General features: G+C 37.5%; 1 protein-coding gene across 1 annotated transcript; it reads left to right on the top strand.

The window, feature by feature from the left end:
* Positions 1-6,394: 6,394 nt before the first annotated feature.
* On the top strand, positions 6,395-16,710 carry LOC105842952 (uncharacterized). Its single transcript, XM_021353324.3, has 9 exons — positions 6,395-6,658; positions 9,297-9,350; positions 10,565-10,770; positions 11,444-11,507; positions 11,751-11,827; positions 13,171-13,240; positions 14,912-15,019; positions 15,131-15,229; positions 16,608-16,710. The coding sequence occupies exons 1-9, from the start codon at positions 6,623-6,625 to the stop codon at positions 16,635-16,637; spliced, it is 744 nt and encodes a 247-aa protein (XP_021208999.3). The 5' UTR covers positions 6,395-6,622; the 3' UTR covers positions 16,638-16,710.
* Positions 16,711-18,820: the final 2,110 nt, after the last annotated feature.

Raw genomic sequence — 18,820 nt, 5'->3', positions numbered from 1 at the left:
AACATACAAGGTAACTCGTTTTTTTTTCTTCGGTTCGATTTTCAGAGTGGTTGTAATCTTCATGTAGCGTTGGAGAGAACAGATTTAATGCCTCTTAAGTTGTCGCATCATCTCTTCACACCCGAGACCTTCCTACTGAGCTTATTTAAGGACCTCCCACTGGAGATTTGTACTAGGATATCTCGTCCCTAAATGGAAAATAAGATATTTTACTCCAACTAATATATCAGTGTTACTGGGGTGACCATGTATCGTAAACAAAAAAAAATATCGGCCAATATTCAGCTGTTCCTTTAGGTACATACTTCTGCTTAGGAATGAAATGAAATTTTAATATTATGATCACTAGATGTTCCTATTTTTATTTTAGAATAGTTTTGTATTGCATTAACGTGTGAATGGGCTGACGGAGCACCTGCTGTTAAGCAGTTACCAGGGCCAAGAGATAGCACAATCTTTATGGTGTCAGCCGCCTTGGGATGTAAGAACGAAGTCTCAGATGGAATGTATAAGAGTTATCACCCCTTCCAACCAAGAACGTGACTGCTTTGGGGCAGAAATAGACAGCCTGGTGGTACTTACCCGTTTGGCCTTACAATACGTCCTCCCATCAGTGAATACGCAAATTTATAAATCTTGGAGTTTGTCTTGTGTGTATTGCTATGTAAGCCAGTACCTGCTTGCAAGATTTGAATACCAGTCACATAGGCTGTTGAGAACGATTTAAGGTGACATCATCACCGCTCTGTATAAAAACAAATAATATTATCCGATGCTTATGACTCGTAAATACTAAGAATAATATATATATCATTTTTGTTGCTTACATGGTGGAACGAGCTCACAGCCCACCTGGTATTAAGTGGTTACTGGAGCCCATAGACATCTACAACGTAAATGCGCCACCCACCTTGAGATATAAGTTCTAAGTTCTCAGTATAGTTACAACAGTTACCCCACCCTTCAAACCGAAGCGCATTACTGCTTCACGGTAGAAATAGGCAGGGTGGTGGTTCTTACCCGTGCGGACTCACAAGAGGTCCTACCACCAGTAATTACGCAAATTATAATTTTGCGGGTTTGATTTTTATTACACGATGTTATTCCTTCACCGTGGAAGTCAATCGAGAACATTTGTGAAGTACGTATTTCATTAGAAAAATTGGTACCCGCCTGCGGGATTCGAACACCGGTGCACCGCTCAACACGAATACACTGGACGTCTTATCCTTTAGGCCACGACGACTTCAATTACTTTAAATTCTTAGACTTCAAATATTTGAGAAACCTAATTCAAAAATCTGAACATTAGAACACAAACTTAGCTGTATCGAAGCAAAATTGAATTTTAACGTCTCGCAAATGTATTTCGAGTCAGGAGTCTACTCCTAACTGGGCACACAAATCTCGGTCTTCTGTTTGAGACACAAACACGATATTAGTTTGAGGAGAAAAAGTTGAAAATACATTTTGCCTTCAACTCGACCGGTCGCAATTCGAATTTCACCGCGACGTGTATTTGTTGTGAATGCTGTTGAATATTCGAGTCTGCGATTTTAATGTACCATTGGTGCAGAGGAAGAGATACTGAATTGGTATTGGGATTAATGGAATACTTATTCGTAGCCAAGAGAAGATCCTCCAGTGGATGTCGTTGCTTAGTAGACGCTACGATGGATGAGCATGCTCACTGCCCGCCTGGTGTTAAGAGGTCATCGCAGCCTATAGACATCACATAAATTCCGCGTTCAACCTTGAGACATGCGTTCTATGTCAGTTTTACAGTACATCAGCTGTCTCACCCTTCAAGCCGAAACGTATCGCAGTTTCGCGGCAAAGATAGACAGGCTGATGGTACCTACCTGTGTAGACTCATAAATCGACCTACCACCAGTAACTAATAAAGCTTAGGTTAGGTTACTTTCTTAGATTTTGACCACAAAACCTTAGATATAATTAATTTGCTGCTTAAAATCATCAAATATACAGGCAAAATTTTAATACAGGAACATAAAACCAAATGGTAACATAAAAAAAAGGGGTGGCATTCGGAAACTGCCGCGGTAAAGCTATTTTTTATCAACGTATGCAATTATAATAAGACAATGATAATTTAATATTAAAACAAAAATAAAACAAGACCACGCTATATTAAACATGAATAAAAGCAAAACCTTAACTGTCCCCTTCACACTCATAAGCTAGACGGCGCGAGAGAGAGATGGGCAGACTTTTCATGATGCGCATGCAGTGTGACGTCACGCCACGCGCTTATTCACAAACACAAGCGCAACGTGTGAATGTGTTGAACGCGAGCTACATGGTAGGCGGAGTGAGGGGTGTAAGGATTTTTTCATTACGGAATTTCATGATTCGATCGCCGCGCTCAAGGCCCGCGATAAAAGCTATGCAATAGCTTAAAAACATTTTTTTATTTCATTTTTTTATTGCATAGATAGGCAGGCGAGCTCACAGTCCACCTGGTGTTAAGTGGTTACCGGAGCACATAGACGTCTACGAAGTAAATGCCGCTACCCACCTTGAGATATGAGTTCTAAGCTCTCAGTATACTTACAACGGCTGCCCCACCTTTCAAGCCAAAAGCTGCTACTGCTTCACGGCAGAAATTCTGATATATTCGTACATAAATTATGTTAAATTGAATTGCGTGAAAATTAGATACTAGTAAATTTCACTAAACTTCATTTTATATGAACTTCGGATAATAAATAGCTGGTAAGTTTATGGTCAAACTAAAGACTTACGACACTAAAACAAACATACTCCGATCCCAAATATCAGATATTTTTCACAACCATGCTGACTCCAAACCGAAACAGAAGCTTGATCTCATGATATAGCAGCCGCTCACCACTCGACCAATTGAGCCAACTTAATAATACGTAATACGTAATAATCGTAGCATTAGCACTAAGAAGATGTAAAAAGCTTAAACGTCAGAAACCATTAAACACGTCAAACTTTCGGCTTTCGTGCGCAGTTTCGGATGCAAGCTTTCAAAGCTTTCGCTAAATTTTGAAACTGCACGTTTGTGTTGAAACAGAGAAGTTGGTTCTCTAAAATAAATTGCAACGTATATGTTTTGGAAAACTATCGTTTGAAACAAATCAAAGTAGGCCACGGACATCAGTATGAATAATTTAAGCTACCTATTTTATTCTTTTTTTTTGCTTAGATGGGTAGACGAGCTCACATCCCACCTGGTGTTAAGTCGTTACTGGAGCCCATAGACATCTGCAACGTAAATGCGCCACCCACCTTGAGATATAAGTTCTAAGGTTTCAGGTATAGTTACAACAGCTGCCCCACCCTTCAAACCGAAACGCATTACTGCTTCACGGCAGAAATAGGCAGGGTGGTGATACCTACCCGTACCGACTCACAAGAGGTCCTATCACCAGTAAAAAATACTTACGGTCGCGCGTCGCCTAGGTCGAGTAGGTAATTAGTGGCGGCATGATAAGAGGGTTATCGTGTCGCTTCGCTTTGTCGAACTAATTTTATATACATTATAACTAGTCAGGTCATAAATTCTATCACATGTTTAATGTAAAATAATTGAAACAAGTTTATTCATTATGTAACCATTCATATACCAAAATGAACTTAACAAAACATAGATTCTTATGACACTAAAGTTTATTCAAAATGACCTCCGTGATTTTGAATACAGGCCTTCAATCTGCGCGGCCAGTCGTCTATCGCAGCACGAACGAGGTCCATGTCAATATCAGCGGCTGCCTTAATCAAGGATGTCTTGAGTGACTCCAAATTGGGATGAGGCTTTGAGCACGCCTTTTCCTCCAAGTGTTGCTATATCTTGTAATCTAACGGTCCATTAGACGAGCATTCAAATGATGTCCTGTTTTTCTTCGATATGCCCGAAGCCCTAAGTCTTCATTTAACACCCTTTTCACCGTGGTTCTGCTTAACCCCATCTGAAGGGCCAACAGTTTCTGCTTACGTTTGGGATTTCTTTGAATTCGCGCCTTCACAGCTTTTATCACTGCTGGAGTCCTAACAGACCGAGGGCGACCACTTCTTGACCTGTCATCTACACTAGAGTCTTCATTGTATCGTTTGATGGTACGATAAACGAATCTTTTGGTTATATTCAAATTTTTCAGTATGTTAAAAATTTGAATTGGCGCGTTACCGCAACGATGCAACGCAATAACTGCAACACGGTCTTCTTTAAGCGTCCACTCCATATTTAAAAATGAGTAAAATTCTAAAAGTATACATTTTTATTTTCATGAACAATTCGAAATTCGAATTCAATAAACTTTTTTGTGGCCAGCATTCTAAAAGAAAAGTTTTTACTGTGTGACAATACTTATAACCTGACTAGGTATATGTATATAGCGAAGGTTTTGTGCACCAGTAAAAAAAACTAGTCATCGTACCAAAAAATAAGCCTAACAATTTATTTTTCAAAGCACTAAAATGCTGACGTAAATTCAAAACTCTACAACTCGGTAACATTTTAAAGAAATAATTTGTATTTTATAGGCAAAAAACTCCACAAAGTAATATATTTGAATGAAATTAGAACTTTCCGTTGGCTTATGGTCGGTCGATGTGCTAACTTTTTTACGCCCTTAAACTTACAAAAGGTTCCACGAATTGTTCGAGTCGTCGAGGCGAAAAAGTTTTTATATTTTTTTAAATTATTTTTGAAGTAAACCTCGCGCTTGTGTGTTTCCACCGACTGCTACAGAAAGGACACAGTGGGTACATCTTAGAGTTTATAAAACTAATTTATACATGGGACAGTTATAAAATTTGTTTTTAAATCGCTAATTTATCTTTTCGAACAAGAACCAATCCTAGAAATCTTGTTTTGAAACCTTTTCTGAGTATCAAATATTTTTTAGCACACTATAGTCATTGCGTAGTAATTTTTAATAAAATCTGTGGGTATTAAAAGAAAGTATTGTTTCTTTAATCTGATTTTGGCGCGATAGGCCTGTCCAAAAATGAGTTCGGGGTTAATGTTAATAATGTAGCGATAATGGAGATTTAAAAAAAATGGTATCGTGGATTGAAGTAATGAATCTTGTGAAATTGATTTTCCGTTTAGAATTATGGAAATAAATTACAATAAAATAGACTTTGGATGTCGTTTCTTTGTTGTACGGAGCAAAAGAAATTAAGTTTTCTTTTTAAGCAATTAAATAGAGGCTATGAGTACAAATAGATCTTCCACTGTTTTTCCACCGTCCGATGGGGGACACATCAAAGGAAAAACAAAATTGTTATTTTTATTTAATTCCGAGCATTTCATATTTATCTACCTTTTAAACCTTCTCTGTGCTTCCACAAATAATTCAAGACCAAAATTGAACAGCAATTCATTTATAGATAATGTGAAGGATCACAAAAATTCAACAGCGCTCACAAGCTGTATACTAATTACTATACTAGTTATAACATAAGGCTCTCGAAGCCAAAGCAGCTTAAGCAGCATCAAACTAGGTACATCTTAACGTAAACAAATAACCAGTTTTACCAGTGAATGAGCTTACAATTGACCCAGCTAATATAATAATCACGGAATAGATAAATATTCCGTGTTTCCAACCTTATTTATCTATTCCGTGATAATAATAATAACCCATAGCCCCGTTAATGCCACCAGCCAGACAAGACAACAGTCTTAGTTCTATGCGCTAATATTTTCAAGTTCCCACTGATGTCCTGAACTGTGGTTATATATTGTGTACCAAGTGCCTCGATTGAAATATAATTGCGTCCTCTACCGCCGAAACACACCGCTGATTCAACCACTCTATAATAATTATTAATATGCTAATATGCTAAGAATTAATATAATGATCTCACGAATGGGCTAACCAAAAATGTGGTTAATTTAAATGCTGTCGAAGCCTTTTTTTTCCTACCTAAGCTGAGAGTTTTGAGAGGCTATTTCAGCGTAACCTTAACTAGTAGGTGAGCTCACGGAGCTCAAACCTGACGATGTTGCTAACACGAACCCTAGCAAGAGTCGCGCTTCGCAGAATCTACCACCGGATCAGAAACGCGACCCACTGAGAAGATCCGGCGAGATACTCAGTGGGAATTTTCCAAATTTCTCTTTTTCTCCTCTTTAAGCAACGCGATAGACCTGGCACCCGTGCGGTGAATCCCCGGATTGCTAAAATAATCGTCTCGTCCAACATAATCTATACTAATATATAAATCTACAGTGGTTTTTACGGATGTTCCGTTATAACTACTGAATCATGCATCCGATCGACTTGAAACTTGGTATCCATCTAGAAAATACATGATAATGGACTTAATGGATAGGCTAATATTTATATGAGTGTTGGACTCTCTAATAATAATGACAATAAATAATAATGTTAATTTGAAATTCCCAGCGAAGCGGGCGAGTGCGGCTAGTCGAATTATAAAATCAAATTATACGGATGTGAATTAAAACGTTTTTTTTTTGTTTTTTTCAACTCAAAGTCCGAAGTCGTTTCACGGAAATTTCCCGCTAACAAGATTGCCGTAAGAGTAGTTAATAAAGAAAAAAAATTAATGACAAAAATGTGATTACAGAATTCACTCACCTGCAAGAATCTGAGATGAGATGAACGCGATCACTACGTTTTCTATATTAATAGGCGTGAGTTTTTTTTTGTTATATTATCGCTCTTGAATTCCAAACCTAACTCTGTCCAAAATGAGCGGTAGGCTGGAGAAAACAAATCACACCCGGGAGTTGGCCTTTTTATCGCGAAAACGACAAAAGAAACAAAATAAATATTACGAAACTGCACTAATGAAAATGAAATTAAAAGGCTGGCAGGGAAGGCGACATTCCGACTAAGTGCCAGCGTTCTACGAGTAGTAACATGAACAAGCACACGGCCCATTTGATAGTGAGTGGTTACCGTCGCCCATAGACTTCAGCAATGTCAGGGGCAGAGCCAAACTGCTGCCTACCATTGAGTATTCTGCACAAACCTCGTTTGAAGAAAGATATGTAGCGCTCAGGAAACACCGTGGAGGGGAGCTCATTCCAAAGCCGAATGGTAGAGCGTGTGTACTATGTAGGGCGATAACGACAAAAGACACGGCAGTTTGAGCCCTGTTTATTCTGCAGTGACTCGACACAGACTAAACTAAACCCGCTACATCATTTCCCTCTTAAAAACATGACATAAATTGTTCTAAGCTATTGCATGGCTTTTATCGCGGGCTTTGGGCGCGGCGACAGAATCAAGAAATTCCGTAACGAAAATAAAACCTAACATACTCCACTCCGCCTACCATGTAGCTCGCGTTTAACACATTCACACGTTGCGCTTGTGTAGTGTTTGTGAATAAGCGCACGGCGTGACGTCGCACTGCATGCGCATCATGAAAAGTCTGTCCATCTCTCTCTCGCGCGATCTAGCTTATGAGTGTGGAGGGAACAGTTAATGTTTTGCTTTTATTAATGTTTATAAATATAGCGTGGTCTTATTTTTTATTGTTTTAACATTAAATTATTATGGTCTAATTATAATTACATAAGTTGATAAAAATGCTATGCAATAGCAGCTTTGACGCGGCAGTCCCCGAGTGCCATACGTTTTTTTTTTTTACAATGTACCGCTACAAGTGGTAACAAAATTGTTACTATCGTCACAACGTGAATGTCGAAGGCCTCCTTGAGAAGTGAGTAGTCCAAGTCTCCAATTTAAAATATGTTGTCTATCTTCCGCGGAGGCAGCAACTGCGCGAACTTTGCCGGTTTTCTTTACGATGACACGACATCTTCCCTTTATTGGGGAAACCTTTCGCGAGCACGTCTTAGGCACTGACTGCCTTAGAAGAATTAGCAACGACCTCTGCGGTTTGATATAGACTAGTGGTCCCGCAGTAGTCGAAATTCGACTATAATTAATTAGAATTGTAAGTTTGTACACTATTATTATTGTATTTTATACTTCTATAATCACAAATTTCGCCAAGACTACGCTATAAAAAATATTAACAAAGACAAACAATATTTAATCTATTCTCAATTTGACAACAGACGTGAAGAACAAAAGTTTGACAATAAATAGTATGCATGCGTGTGTGCGTCAAATACATGGTATGTAGTGTGTGTAATGTTTTCTTTATTGATTTAATGTATCTTTTATGCATTATTTTAAAAAAATATTAACATTGTGCACTTCTTCTCTCTATATTCTCTATAAGTGTGGAAAATATCATACTCCTCCGTCCGCGCAATTTTCGTAAAAAGGGATACAAAGTTTTTGCTTCACGTATTAATAATATATAGATTATGGACTCGTAATTACAGCGACAATATTACAAATGACGCATCTAGCTGGTGTACGTTGTCATCGTTTATATAACTGTCCATTATAATTAAGTATTAGCTAACTATTTTGACTGTCAATACTTGAACCATTGTGCCACGGTTTACTTATTGATTAACAATGCTAACGGTAACCTCATAGGTAAATAAATATATTGATATAATTCGTAATTGATGCTCGATATATGTTGTTATCATTTTTACTTACTTTAAAGCTCTATGTTTTTACTACATTAATAATTTTGATTGATTTGTAATTTTTAACATTTTTTTGAAATATTAAAATTTTATTTAAGAAGACGTACTTGTTTATTATTTTTATATTTTTTTTATCTATTCTTACTGTAATATAACTTATTGTAATAATATATCTATTATATACTTATTGTATTTTAATTTTGATTTAACTGAATTGATGGATTAATGTAATCTGATAGTAAAATATACATTACATAAAAAAATAATTCGTAATTTTTTTTTATTGCTTAGATGGGTGGACGATCTCACAGCCCACTTGGTGTTAAGTGGTTACTGGAGCCCATAGACATCTACAACGTAGACGCACCACCCACCTTGAGATACAAGTTCTAAAGTCTCAGTATAGTTACAACGGCTGCCCCACCCTTCAAACCGAAACGCATTACTGATTCACGGCAGAAATAGGCAGGGCGGTGGTACCTATCCGCGCGGAAGTGGTCCTACCACCAGTAATTACGCAAATTATAATTATGCGGGTTTAATTTTTATTACACGATGTTGTTCCTTCACCGTGGAAGTGAATCGTGAACATTTGTCGAGTACGTATTTCATTAGAAAAAAAATTGGTACCCGCCTGCGGGATTCGAACACCGTTGCATCGCTTCAACACGAATGCACCGGACGTCTTATCCTTTAGGCCACGACGACTACGTTAATGAAATGTAGTTGATTTCGATAATGTTTTATGCAGGCGTTCCTACATTGCGATGGCGCAACTAATCAGGACCAGATCGACCATATCGCTGTGAGTAACTGATAACTGGAATATCACAGTTTATTATTGTAAACGACCGAAAACGTGGACGCGGCTTCATCAGCTGTATGGGAATATAAAAATCTTTAGTAAATAAACCGCATATTATTAAGTTTAGTTAATGTTTTACAATGGGCAGTAAGGTTTTTTTTTTATTGCCCTTGTAGGCAGACGAGCATACGGCCCACCTGATGGTGAGTGGTTACCGTCGCCCATGGACTTCAGCAATGCCAGGGGCAGAGCCAAGCCGCTGCCTACCGCTTAATTATGTAATTTGGTGGAATATATCGCCACCTGCCACAGAAAGCAGAAATAAAGTTTCAGAGCCCCCGTTATGAAACTTTTTTTCCACGTATGAATGGAATGGAGTAACCGCGCCTAATTAGTCCATTAGGTGCTGACTAGATACTAGCAGTAGTATCAGGAGAGCGACTCTTTGGAAGAGCAATTGGGGTTGATGTCAATAACGGAACGGATAATAAACAGAACTGGTGGTAGGACCTCTTGTGAGTCAGCACGGGTAGGTTGAAGTCGTCGTGGCCTAATGGATAAGACGTCCGATGCATTCGTGTTGAGCGATGCACCGGTGTTCGAATCGCGCAGGCGGGTACCAATTTTTCTAATGAAATACGTACTCAACAAATGTTTACGATTGATTTCCACGGTGAAGGAATAACATCGTGTAATAAAAATGAAACCCAAAAAATTATAATTTGCGTAATTATTGGTGCTAGGACCTCTTGTGAGTCCGCGCGGGTAGGTACCACCGCCCTGCCTATTTCTGCCGTGAAGCAGTAATGCGTTTCGGTTTGAAGGGTGGGGTAGCCGTTGTAACTATACTGAGACCTTAGGATTTAAATCTTAAGGCGAGTGACGCATTTACGTTGTAGATGTCTATGGGCTCCAGTAACCACTTAACACCAGGTAGGCTGTGAGCTCGTCCATCCATGTAAGAAATAAAAAATAGTAAAAATTAAAGCCATTTCAGAATTTTATGGGTACTTGTGTTACAACATCGGTGTAGCTCTGATTATTTTAGTGTTATGGAAGTTGTTGTAGCAGTCCGTGGAGGGATCGGTCTTATACTCTTGTCTTCTTGCAAACCGGTACCATATTAGATCCTCTAGTTATGTTTTATAGAAATTTATTCCTGCCTGGAAAAGTGTGGAATAGAACCACTTTATACTAACACTACTTTTTTACAGAGAAGACTGCAGTTGGGGATAGATAATGGTCTGATAATTGGAGCGCCAACGGATCCAGAGCATTTACCCGCAGCGGAGCCGATTCTGCCCGGGCATACCCTGCTGAGGCCAGCCCGGGGAATGCTCAAATCCGCTGTCAAATTCCCTCACAGGGACCTCAATAATGGAGCTGGAGTTTATGGGAACTTCGACAACATTGGAATCAGGTATTACAAGGATCTGAACTATCTCGAGTTTTTGATGTATTTATTGAGTGTGAGAACTTAAGAGAAGTATATATTATGCTCACGGTATCTCTGAACCAGAATAGTACTACTAGCGTAGCTACCGAAGTCCACAAAGCGTAAATTTGATCACCCCCTTTGAAATGTTAGATAAATAAATAAATAACTCGGAACAAATCCGAGACAGTCATTCGACGCAAAATTAGGATTTATGTGTTATGGGTACTAGAGACTGACATACATCCGTACCGTATATAATTGCTGTTACGCCGGTAAGAGTGACGCCATCTATCGCCGAATAGCCGAAACGAATGTCAAAGGGTCTAGTAACATCTAGAACGCTCGAGAAGTACAACACCATCTATTGTCAGATAGCGGAAACACGCATCGAAAATACTCGACTTGTGAGGAATATTCTCGATCATTCTAGGGATATGGTGCCGGCTATAAAAGTATTGTAGAGATGGCACGCAGTCAGTTAGTAATACTAGGAACTACTCGAAGCGAAACAGCGATCGGATCACCTTAAGCGAAGCGGAAGTATTGAATCAAAAATTTTAAAGTATTTTGCGTAGCCGATGCCCGTAAACATTTTTGTTGAGTGCTTGAGTTGCTTATCTATCACTAATTTAATTATCTATGCTCAATATTTCAGGTTTGACGGTAAAAGTGACAAGGTCTTATACAGTGGCTTCCGAAGAAATTCTAAAAGTTTCCCAGTAAGTATGCCACCATTAGTATTTTTATGTGTGGTCAGAGTAGGCGCCAAGATGAAGTGGTGTAATGCTTATCCCATGAGACGCATCACCGACGCACTATTACTGCCGATGTTGAAGTGAACTCTATCAACACGCGACCTATATCGTAATTGTGCACGAATTGCGATTCTAGCAGTTGCCTAAACTTATCGGCCAAAATCACTCATAATTGAATAATCTAAAAATTGTATCTTCTCTATCAAGGAATCCCAAGAAAAAATATTCTTTAACAACTTAAGACAAAAATCGAAATCCAGAATGAGAGACCCGGAAAAAGAACGGTGAGTGAACAGACTTTTTAGGTTTTCCACAAACTTTAGCCATCAGATATACTCGTACAAGTCCGCTTCAGCGTCATTCCACTCCAATAACACCAGCTATTTTTAAAAAAAACATAGGTGTTGTAATGGCAAAATACAGTAATATAAAATTTTGTATCAAAAAAAACACCAACAGCAACAATATAACATTAGAATATCATCAATGTAGAAGGCAATTAAAAATGCATTATTAAGGATAGCTCCAAAACTACTGGTCAAATATTTATACAACTTAAATGGGAATGAGAAGCACTAGCTTTTAAAAGTGAATTCATTCGAAAAAAAAGTTCGGGGGTAAAACATAGAAAAATATAGTTTGATTGGGATCCTCATTTTTTTTAAATCGGCGAAAAGAAGTATTTTATAGTTATAGAGAGAGGATAATCGCACCTCCTCAAAGGAAAATACTTAAATAACTAATTTACAAAGAAACATTGTGTCCTGCTTATTGAAATCAGTTTTGGTTCACAGTTCGAAGTCCTAGCTGTAAAAGTGAAATATGAAAAGTGAAAATAACTGGGAACACATTACGTACGGTCATCCGGTTTCAAAATTAGAATTCCCTGTGTTATAGTTACCAGAGACTAACATACATACATTATAACTCTAAATATATACATATATATAAAATAGACATCCAGATAACGAGCAAACAAACTTGTTCATCACATTTTATTTTTCCTACCTATGCTGATAGCCTTGAGAGGCCATTTCAGGTTCTCCTTGCGTGTAGGTGAGCTCACGGTGCTCAAACCGGGAGTGTTGCTAACACAGGCCCTAGCAAGAGTAGTGCTTCGCAGAATTTACCACCGGATTGGAAACGCGACCCATTGAGAAGATCCGGCTAGAAACACTCAGGGGGCTGTGTCTATGGGTTAATTTACTCCTCGAGCCCTTTCGTCGCAAGCGACGGGTTCGGCGAGAATGGTGACCGATGCTTGAGGTACCCCCGAATGTTTGCCTAATGTGGGAATCGAACCCAGAACCCCTGGCGCAACACTCAACTAACTACTGCAGCACCGAGTCATATTTGTCGTCAGTCAGTATTGTTTAGGACATTCCCAGTTGTCTGTGACCACGAAAACCTTAAAGTATTCGATACGTAAAAAATAATTTAATTAGGTAGGTATGTATTATAAAAAAAAACCGACCTTAAACTTAAAAGTAGTTTTTGTGAGGTCTACGACACGCGGAAACCGAAGAAAATCCTGGGAAACTACATGCTAAACAATATACTGTGTAATGATGATAAAGAAATTAGCCTGTTTGACTTAGACATGCATGTTCCACTGTAATTTTTTTAGGTATTCCTCTGTTACGTTCGAGAATCCGCGAATCACCAGCCATAAGAGGAATCGAATAATTCATAATCTTGTAAGTTTGTTTAACAATATCCAAATTAACTTACCACACCAGCGTCAATAATGTGTCATTATTAATATAGAAATGTGTCTTTAGTGGCCACACAAATATATCACAGACGTCAACAAAGTAAATGCCGCCACACACCTCGAGACATGAGTTCTAATGCCCGTATCTTTAGACGTTTCGTAAAATAGTCCTCCACTCTTAACTCATCCGATGATGCTCGAGCATTCCCTCGAAACTTACTCGAGTTTGGTATTTTTAGTCGACCATTACAATATTCCTCAACTGTCCTCGAGTGAGGTAATAATGATGAAAATTTGATCAAGCTAGCATCAAACCCATAGAGTTCTGTAGTCTATGGTCATTGTTTAATGTCAAGGTCAAGCTGCCGCTGTCTGTTTGACACTAGATGAACTTGTTTGATGTTTTGGTTGCTGAGTTAATCATAAATATGTGTGCGTGCGGTAAATCTGAAAGTGTATTATTTATTTTCTAACCTATTATTATTTTAGATTTCGGATCCGGCTTTGTATTTTTATTCGCCGCTTTTGTGTGATTTTGGTTGCATCGTGTTGTTGAAGTGCTTTTCCACAACCACCAGTTTATTATTATATAAATAAAACTTATAATCGCATTGACTTTATTTATCAGGTAGTAAGCAAAATATGACTCTTATGTAGGTAAATAAAATAAAGAGTTTCAAATGTCTAACCTCGAACTATTTACTTTATTAATAAATATTATCAAAATTAAATTATCAAAATATGCGGGAATCATGAACAGATCCAAGCCATTACAACAATATCATATATTTCCATTTGCGGTCCACATACTATTTGGACATTGATAGAAAACCAGCCTTGAGGAACATTCAAGGTACGTCGCGACGTACCTTGACTTGACAGTTCGCCTACTTCACTCCGGTTAGGAAAATTGTCCAAGGACGTTTGAGTGGAGTTTATTTTTACGACTAATCATACCGAAACGCGCGTTGGAGGTTGAGTCGAGTCGAGTTAAGCTCGTAAACGGTAACGACTAAAGATACGGGTGTAAGTCTCAGCTATGACGGTACAATAGTTGCCTCACCCCTCAAACCGAAACGCATTACTGCTTCACGGCAATAGTCATGTAGCCATAATAGCCCGATGTAGGTGCTCACAAAATGCCCTACCACCAGTAATTACAGAAATTATAAGTTTTGCGGTTTTGATTTTTATTAGGTACATGATCGTGAACACTCGTTAATATTTTTTTTATTGCTTTGTTGGGTGGACGAGCTCACAGCCCACCTGGTGTTAAGTGGTTACCGGAGCCTATAGACATCTACTACGTAAATGCGACACCCACCTGGATATATGAGTTCGAAGGTCTCAAGTATAGTTACAACGGCTACCCCACCCTTCAAACCGAAACGCATTACTGCCTTACGGCAGAAATAGGCTGGGTGGTGGTACCTACCCACGCGGACTCGCAAGTGGTTCTACCACCAGGAACAAGTTAAATTAAGTACGTATTTCATTCAAAAATCTTGACAGTGAAACTGCTTCAAACGCCGGCACTGTCGCATCGCTCGATACGAATGCATCCGGCGTTTCATCACTTAGGCCATGACGACTTCATATTTTTAAATATTATTACCAGGCTTTTTATATTATAAATTAATATCAATTTTTTCAGTATTCTCCGAAGCGAGGAGGCCATGCTTATATCTTCCTAAGTCGACCACGTCGCGATGACAGTGATGAGCTCGATCAAAAGAAGGAGCCATGGTTTTGGAAGAACAAGGTGACAGATACGTGACGACGTATACCTAATTCACCCTTAAAGTCGTAATCTCCTAAGACTTCCGTATACAGTGATATGATGCGGCGAAATGCAAGTTTCATATTCTTTCAGAAGACATTCGAGGACATCCTATTATACACTGATGTCACGGAATTTCCTGGACTCAAATCGAAGCTCGTACGACGTAGACCCAACCCGCTGTATGAGCAGGTGAGTTATTTCGTCTTTTTCGATAGTAATTGAATTTATTTGCCAATAAATAGATTAAGACAGTGAATCATGATCTAAGGCAGGGTTGTCCAAACTACTTACCTTTGCGACCTAATTAAATTTACTACAAAAGCTGGAGGCATAGATAAATACTCTTAATATTTGCTGGACGGCCGCAAAATTTTTTTAAAGTTTTTTAAGTAAAAAAATACAGGTTAGTAAATACTTCCCGGGAATTCCCCCCATAAAAAATTGCTTCACTATGAGAATGGAATGTTACAAGACTAAAGATAAATTTATACCAAATATTGATTATATGTTCAAAGAATTCTATTAATATCATCATCGTCATTTGACCCCGAATTAAGATTTCCTGTGTTATCGGTATCAGAGACTGACATACCTACATACTAATATATATTTAAATACATGTATATATTTATATATAATAAACAGCCCAGAAAAAGAGCACAAAAATCTGTTCATCACACGAATGTTACAGTTTTGAAAATTAAAATAATTTTAATTATTTCTATATGATTTGACTATGTAAATGTTACATGTTCTCAAAGTCACAACACTAGGGCTGTACAAAAATATTTTCGTATTTTAAATAAGTAATAAATTTTAATTAATACATAATGTTACGGTATATCATTTTCATATTCTTTAATTTCTCAAAATTAAAAATAAATGTATTAAAACTCTGCTGGCACTTGCTCTTTGACGTAAGGAAAACTAATTCACGAAATGTTCAACTGAATGTTTTGCATTAATCTTTATTTATGTGTAAAGAAGCAACATTTTTGTTTTTTTTTATAATAATTATTATTATATTATAATATATTGTGTATTAATTATATGTATATTTACGGATACATCTTTTTTTTTTTTTTTATTGCTTAGATGAGTGGACGTGCTCACAGCCCACCTGGTGTTAAGTGGTTACTGGAGCCCATAGACATCCACAACGTAAATGCGCCACCCACCTTGAGATACAAGTTCTAAGGTCTCAAGTATAGTTACAACGGCTGCCCCACCCTTCAAACCGAAACGCATTACTACTTCACGGCAGAAATAGGCAGGGTGGTGGTACCCACCCGCGCGGACTCAAGAGGTCCTACCACCAGTTCAAATCAATCAATATCTATGTATGTATGTGTATATGTATGTGTACATATATGCATAATATGTATTTCACTGGATTGGTACACCGCGCGTAGTTCGTTTCCAAATGATTCTTGTCCACCCGATGGTTGTCTGGAAGAGATCGCTCTTAGCGATAAGACCGCCAATTGTACTTTTTGTGTTTAATGTATCGTACTGTTTATTTGTTTTTTTGGTGTACAATAAAGAATACTCTCTCTCTCTGTTTCAGATCAATTACTGGCCATTCACGGAATATTAGCCGTCGTAAAATATTAGATTCTTAAATAATGTAAACGTACGCGGTTTTAACATAAAGTGTTAAATTAAACACATTAAATGCATTTTAATCTAACCTCCTTGACGAAGTTGCTCCGTCAAAATTTTTTCCTAGTTGTTTTTACGCAGTGCTCTGATAAACTAACACAACAATCATAAAATTATAAATTATTGATTTAGAGCAGTGATTCTCAACCTCAATTTTTTTTCGGCACATATTTAACGAATCCATAATTTGGCGGCACACAAAAAAAAAAGATAAAAAATGTGTGCGTGTACTAGTGTACACACGTAAGAAGTGAAACTTATTTATGGCCTTATTTTTCGAAAAATGATCTACATGCAACTTTCTAGAAATTGGTTAAATAAAGTTAAATTAGATAAAGTTTAAACAAAAGGATTTTATTATCATAGACATGAATACAAAAAAGTTAAATTAGATAAAGTTTAAACAAAAGGATTTTATTATCATAGACATGAATACAAAACAGATGGCGCGTAACGGAAAAATGTGACGCGTAACCGAAAAACGTGACGGTAAATTTTTTTCCAACGCCGATAAGGAAGTTTCACTTCAAAAATTATTTACTTACTACAACACACTGCATAAATAGTTTATCAAAAAATTTTAATATACGAAATAAACTAAAATATACTATTAATTTTTTTTGTGGATTTAAATATATATTCATGTTTAAAATATTTTTCTTTTAAAATGATATAATTTAATAATATTAACATTATTATAATTTGGTGGCACACAAAAGTGCCGCGGAACAGTGGTTGAGAATCACTGATTTAGAGTCCTCTCTGGGTCTGCCTGTATTATTTGAACACCGGCATTATCGCATTAGTTAATAAGATTGTACCGGGCGTCTAATTCTTTAGGATCCTACGAATTATCAATAGACATAAATAAAATCCCAAAAAAAAAACAACCAAATTTTAGAGACACTACTGCCATCTATCAATTTTTATGGGAACAACTTAGACTGGTGAAATTAAGGATCGAGTGCAATAGTTACCAATGCATCTAATAGATGACTCTGTATTATATTATCAGAATGTCAAACAATATTAATAATATAATTGGTGAAACGAAATTAGACATAATTTTATTTGAACAAAATTCATTATGACTTGCTGCATTTCACGAAATATGAATACTAATTGTTCTACAATCAAATGATTGGAACGTGGTTGTTATTTAGGTTCAGTGAGGTGAAAAAGGGACTGAGGCGTATTTTGATTAAACTTTAAACTCTTTTAGAGAATACAGTATTGTTTGGCTTCGGAAACGGTCTGTCGATACTTTGGAAATTTTCAAACAGAACGACGATAAGTAATTTGGTTTTACCTAACTTTTATTCTAGAAAATAAACGCGATCAGCGATTGAAATAATATGCAAATCGAGTCGTTGTGCTAAATATAAATGGGCAAATACTTCGTCGAATTTAGTATAGAACAAAACAACAATAGTATTATCGACTGATGCAAATGCGGTTCAAATTGTGTGACAGCTATCAAGTCTGAGTAACAGGTTTTTTTTACCATAAATTTTGCGATGTCAGAGTAACATCAAATTTGCATATGAATTAAATACTTTGAATGTTATTTCCTGACGTTTTTACCTAATCGCGTTCGACAAAATTAAATTAATTGTATATTTTGTTTACAAAATGAACTTTCCCGCGTGTGCTGCTAGAGTGCGCCTTCCCGTTTTCATACGTCATCTCTTGATAAATGGCGCGGAAATTTTGACGCTTTGCAGTATTCAATATATTTTTTCCTTCTTCTACATAAACTGGTAACCTCAAGAGGCTAGGCCAGCATTACCGAGCGAGTAGGTAAGCTCACGGGCTCTAACCTGATGAACTAACCTGATTTACTGGTGGTAGGACCTCTAGTGAGTCCGCGCGGGTAGGTACAGCCACCCTGCCTATTTCTGCCGTGAAGCAGTAATGCGTTTCGGTTTAAAGGGTGGGGCAGCCGTTGTAACTATACTTGAGAACTTAGAACTTATATCTCAAGGTGGGTGGCGCATTAACGTCGTAGATGTCTATGGGCTCCAGTAACTACTTAACACCAGGTTGGCTGAGAGCTCGTGCACCCATCTAAGCAATAAAAAATAAAAGTTGGTAACACTAGCCCTAGCAAGAGCAGTG

The sequence above is a fragment of the Bombyx mori genome, chromosome 15, assembly GCF_030269925.1.
Source record: "Bombyx mori chromosome 15, ASM3026992v2".
Classification (NCBI taxonomy): domain Eukaryota; kingdom Metazoa; phylum Arthropoda; class Insecta; order Lepidoptera; family Bombycidae; genus Bombyx; species Bombyx mori.
This window is presented reverse-complemented; position numbering and strand designations above follow the sequence as displayed.

Excerpts from the sequence above, each read along its gene's own strand:
- LOC105842952 (XM_021353324.3), top strand. The coding sequence starts at position 6,623 with ATGAACGCGATCACTACGTTTTCTATATTAATAGGC. Across the intron at positions 10,771-11,443 it reads TTCGACAACATTGGAATCAG|GTTTGACGGTAAAAGTGACA; the intron begins GTATTACAAGGA and ends TCAATATTTCAG. Across the intron at positions 15,020-15,130 it reads CATGGTTTTGGAAGAACAAG|AAGACATTCGAGGACATCCT; the intron begins GTGACAGATACG and ends ATATTCTTTCAG.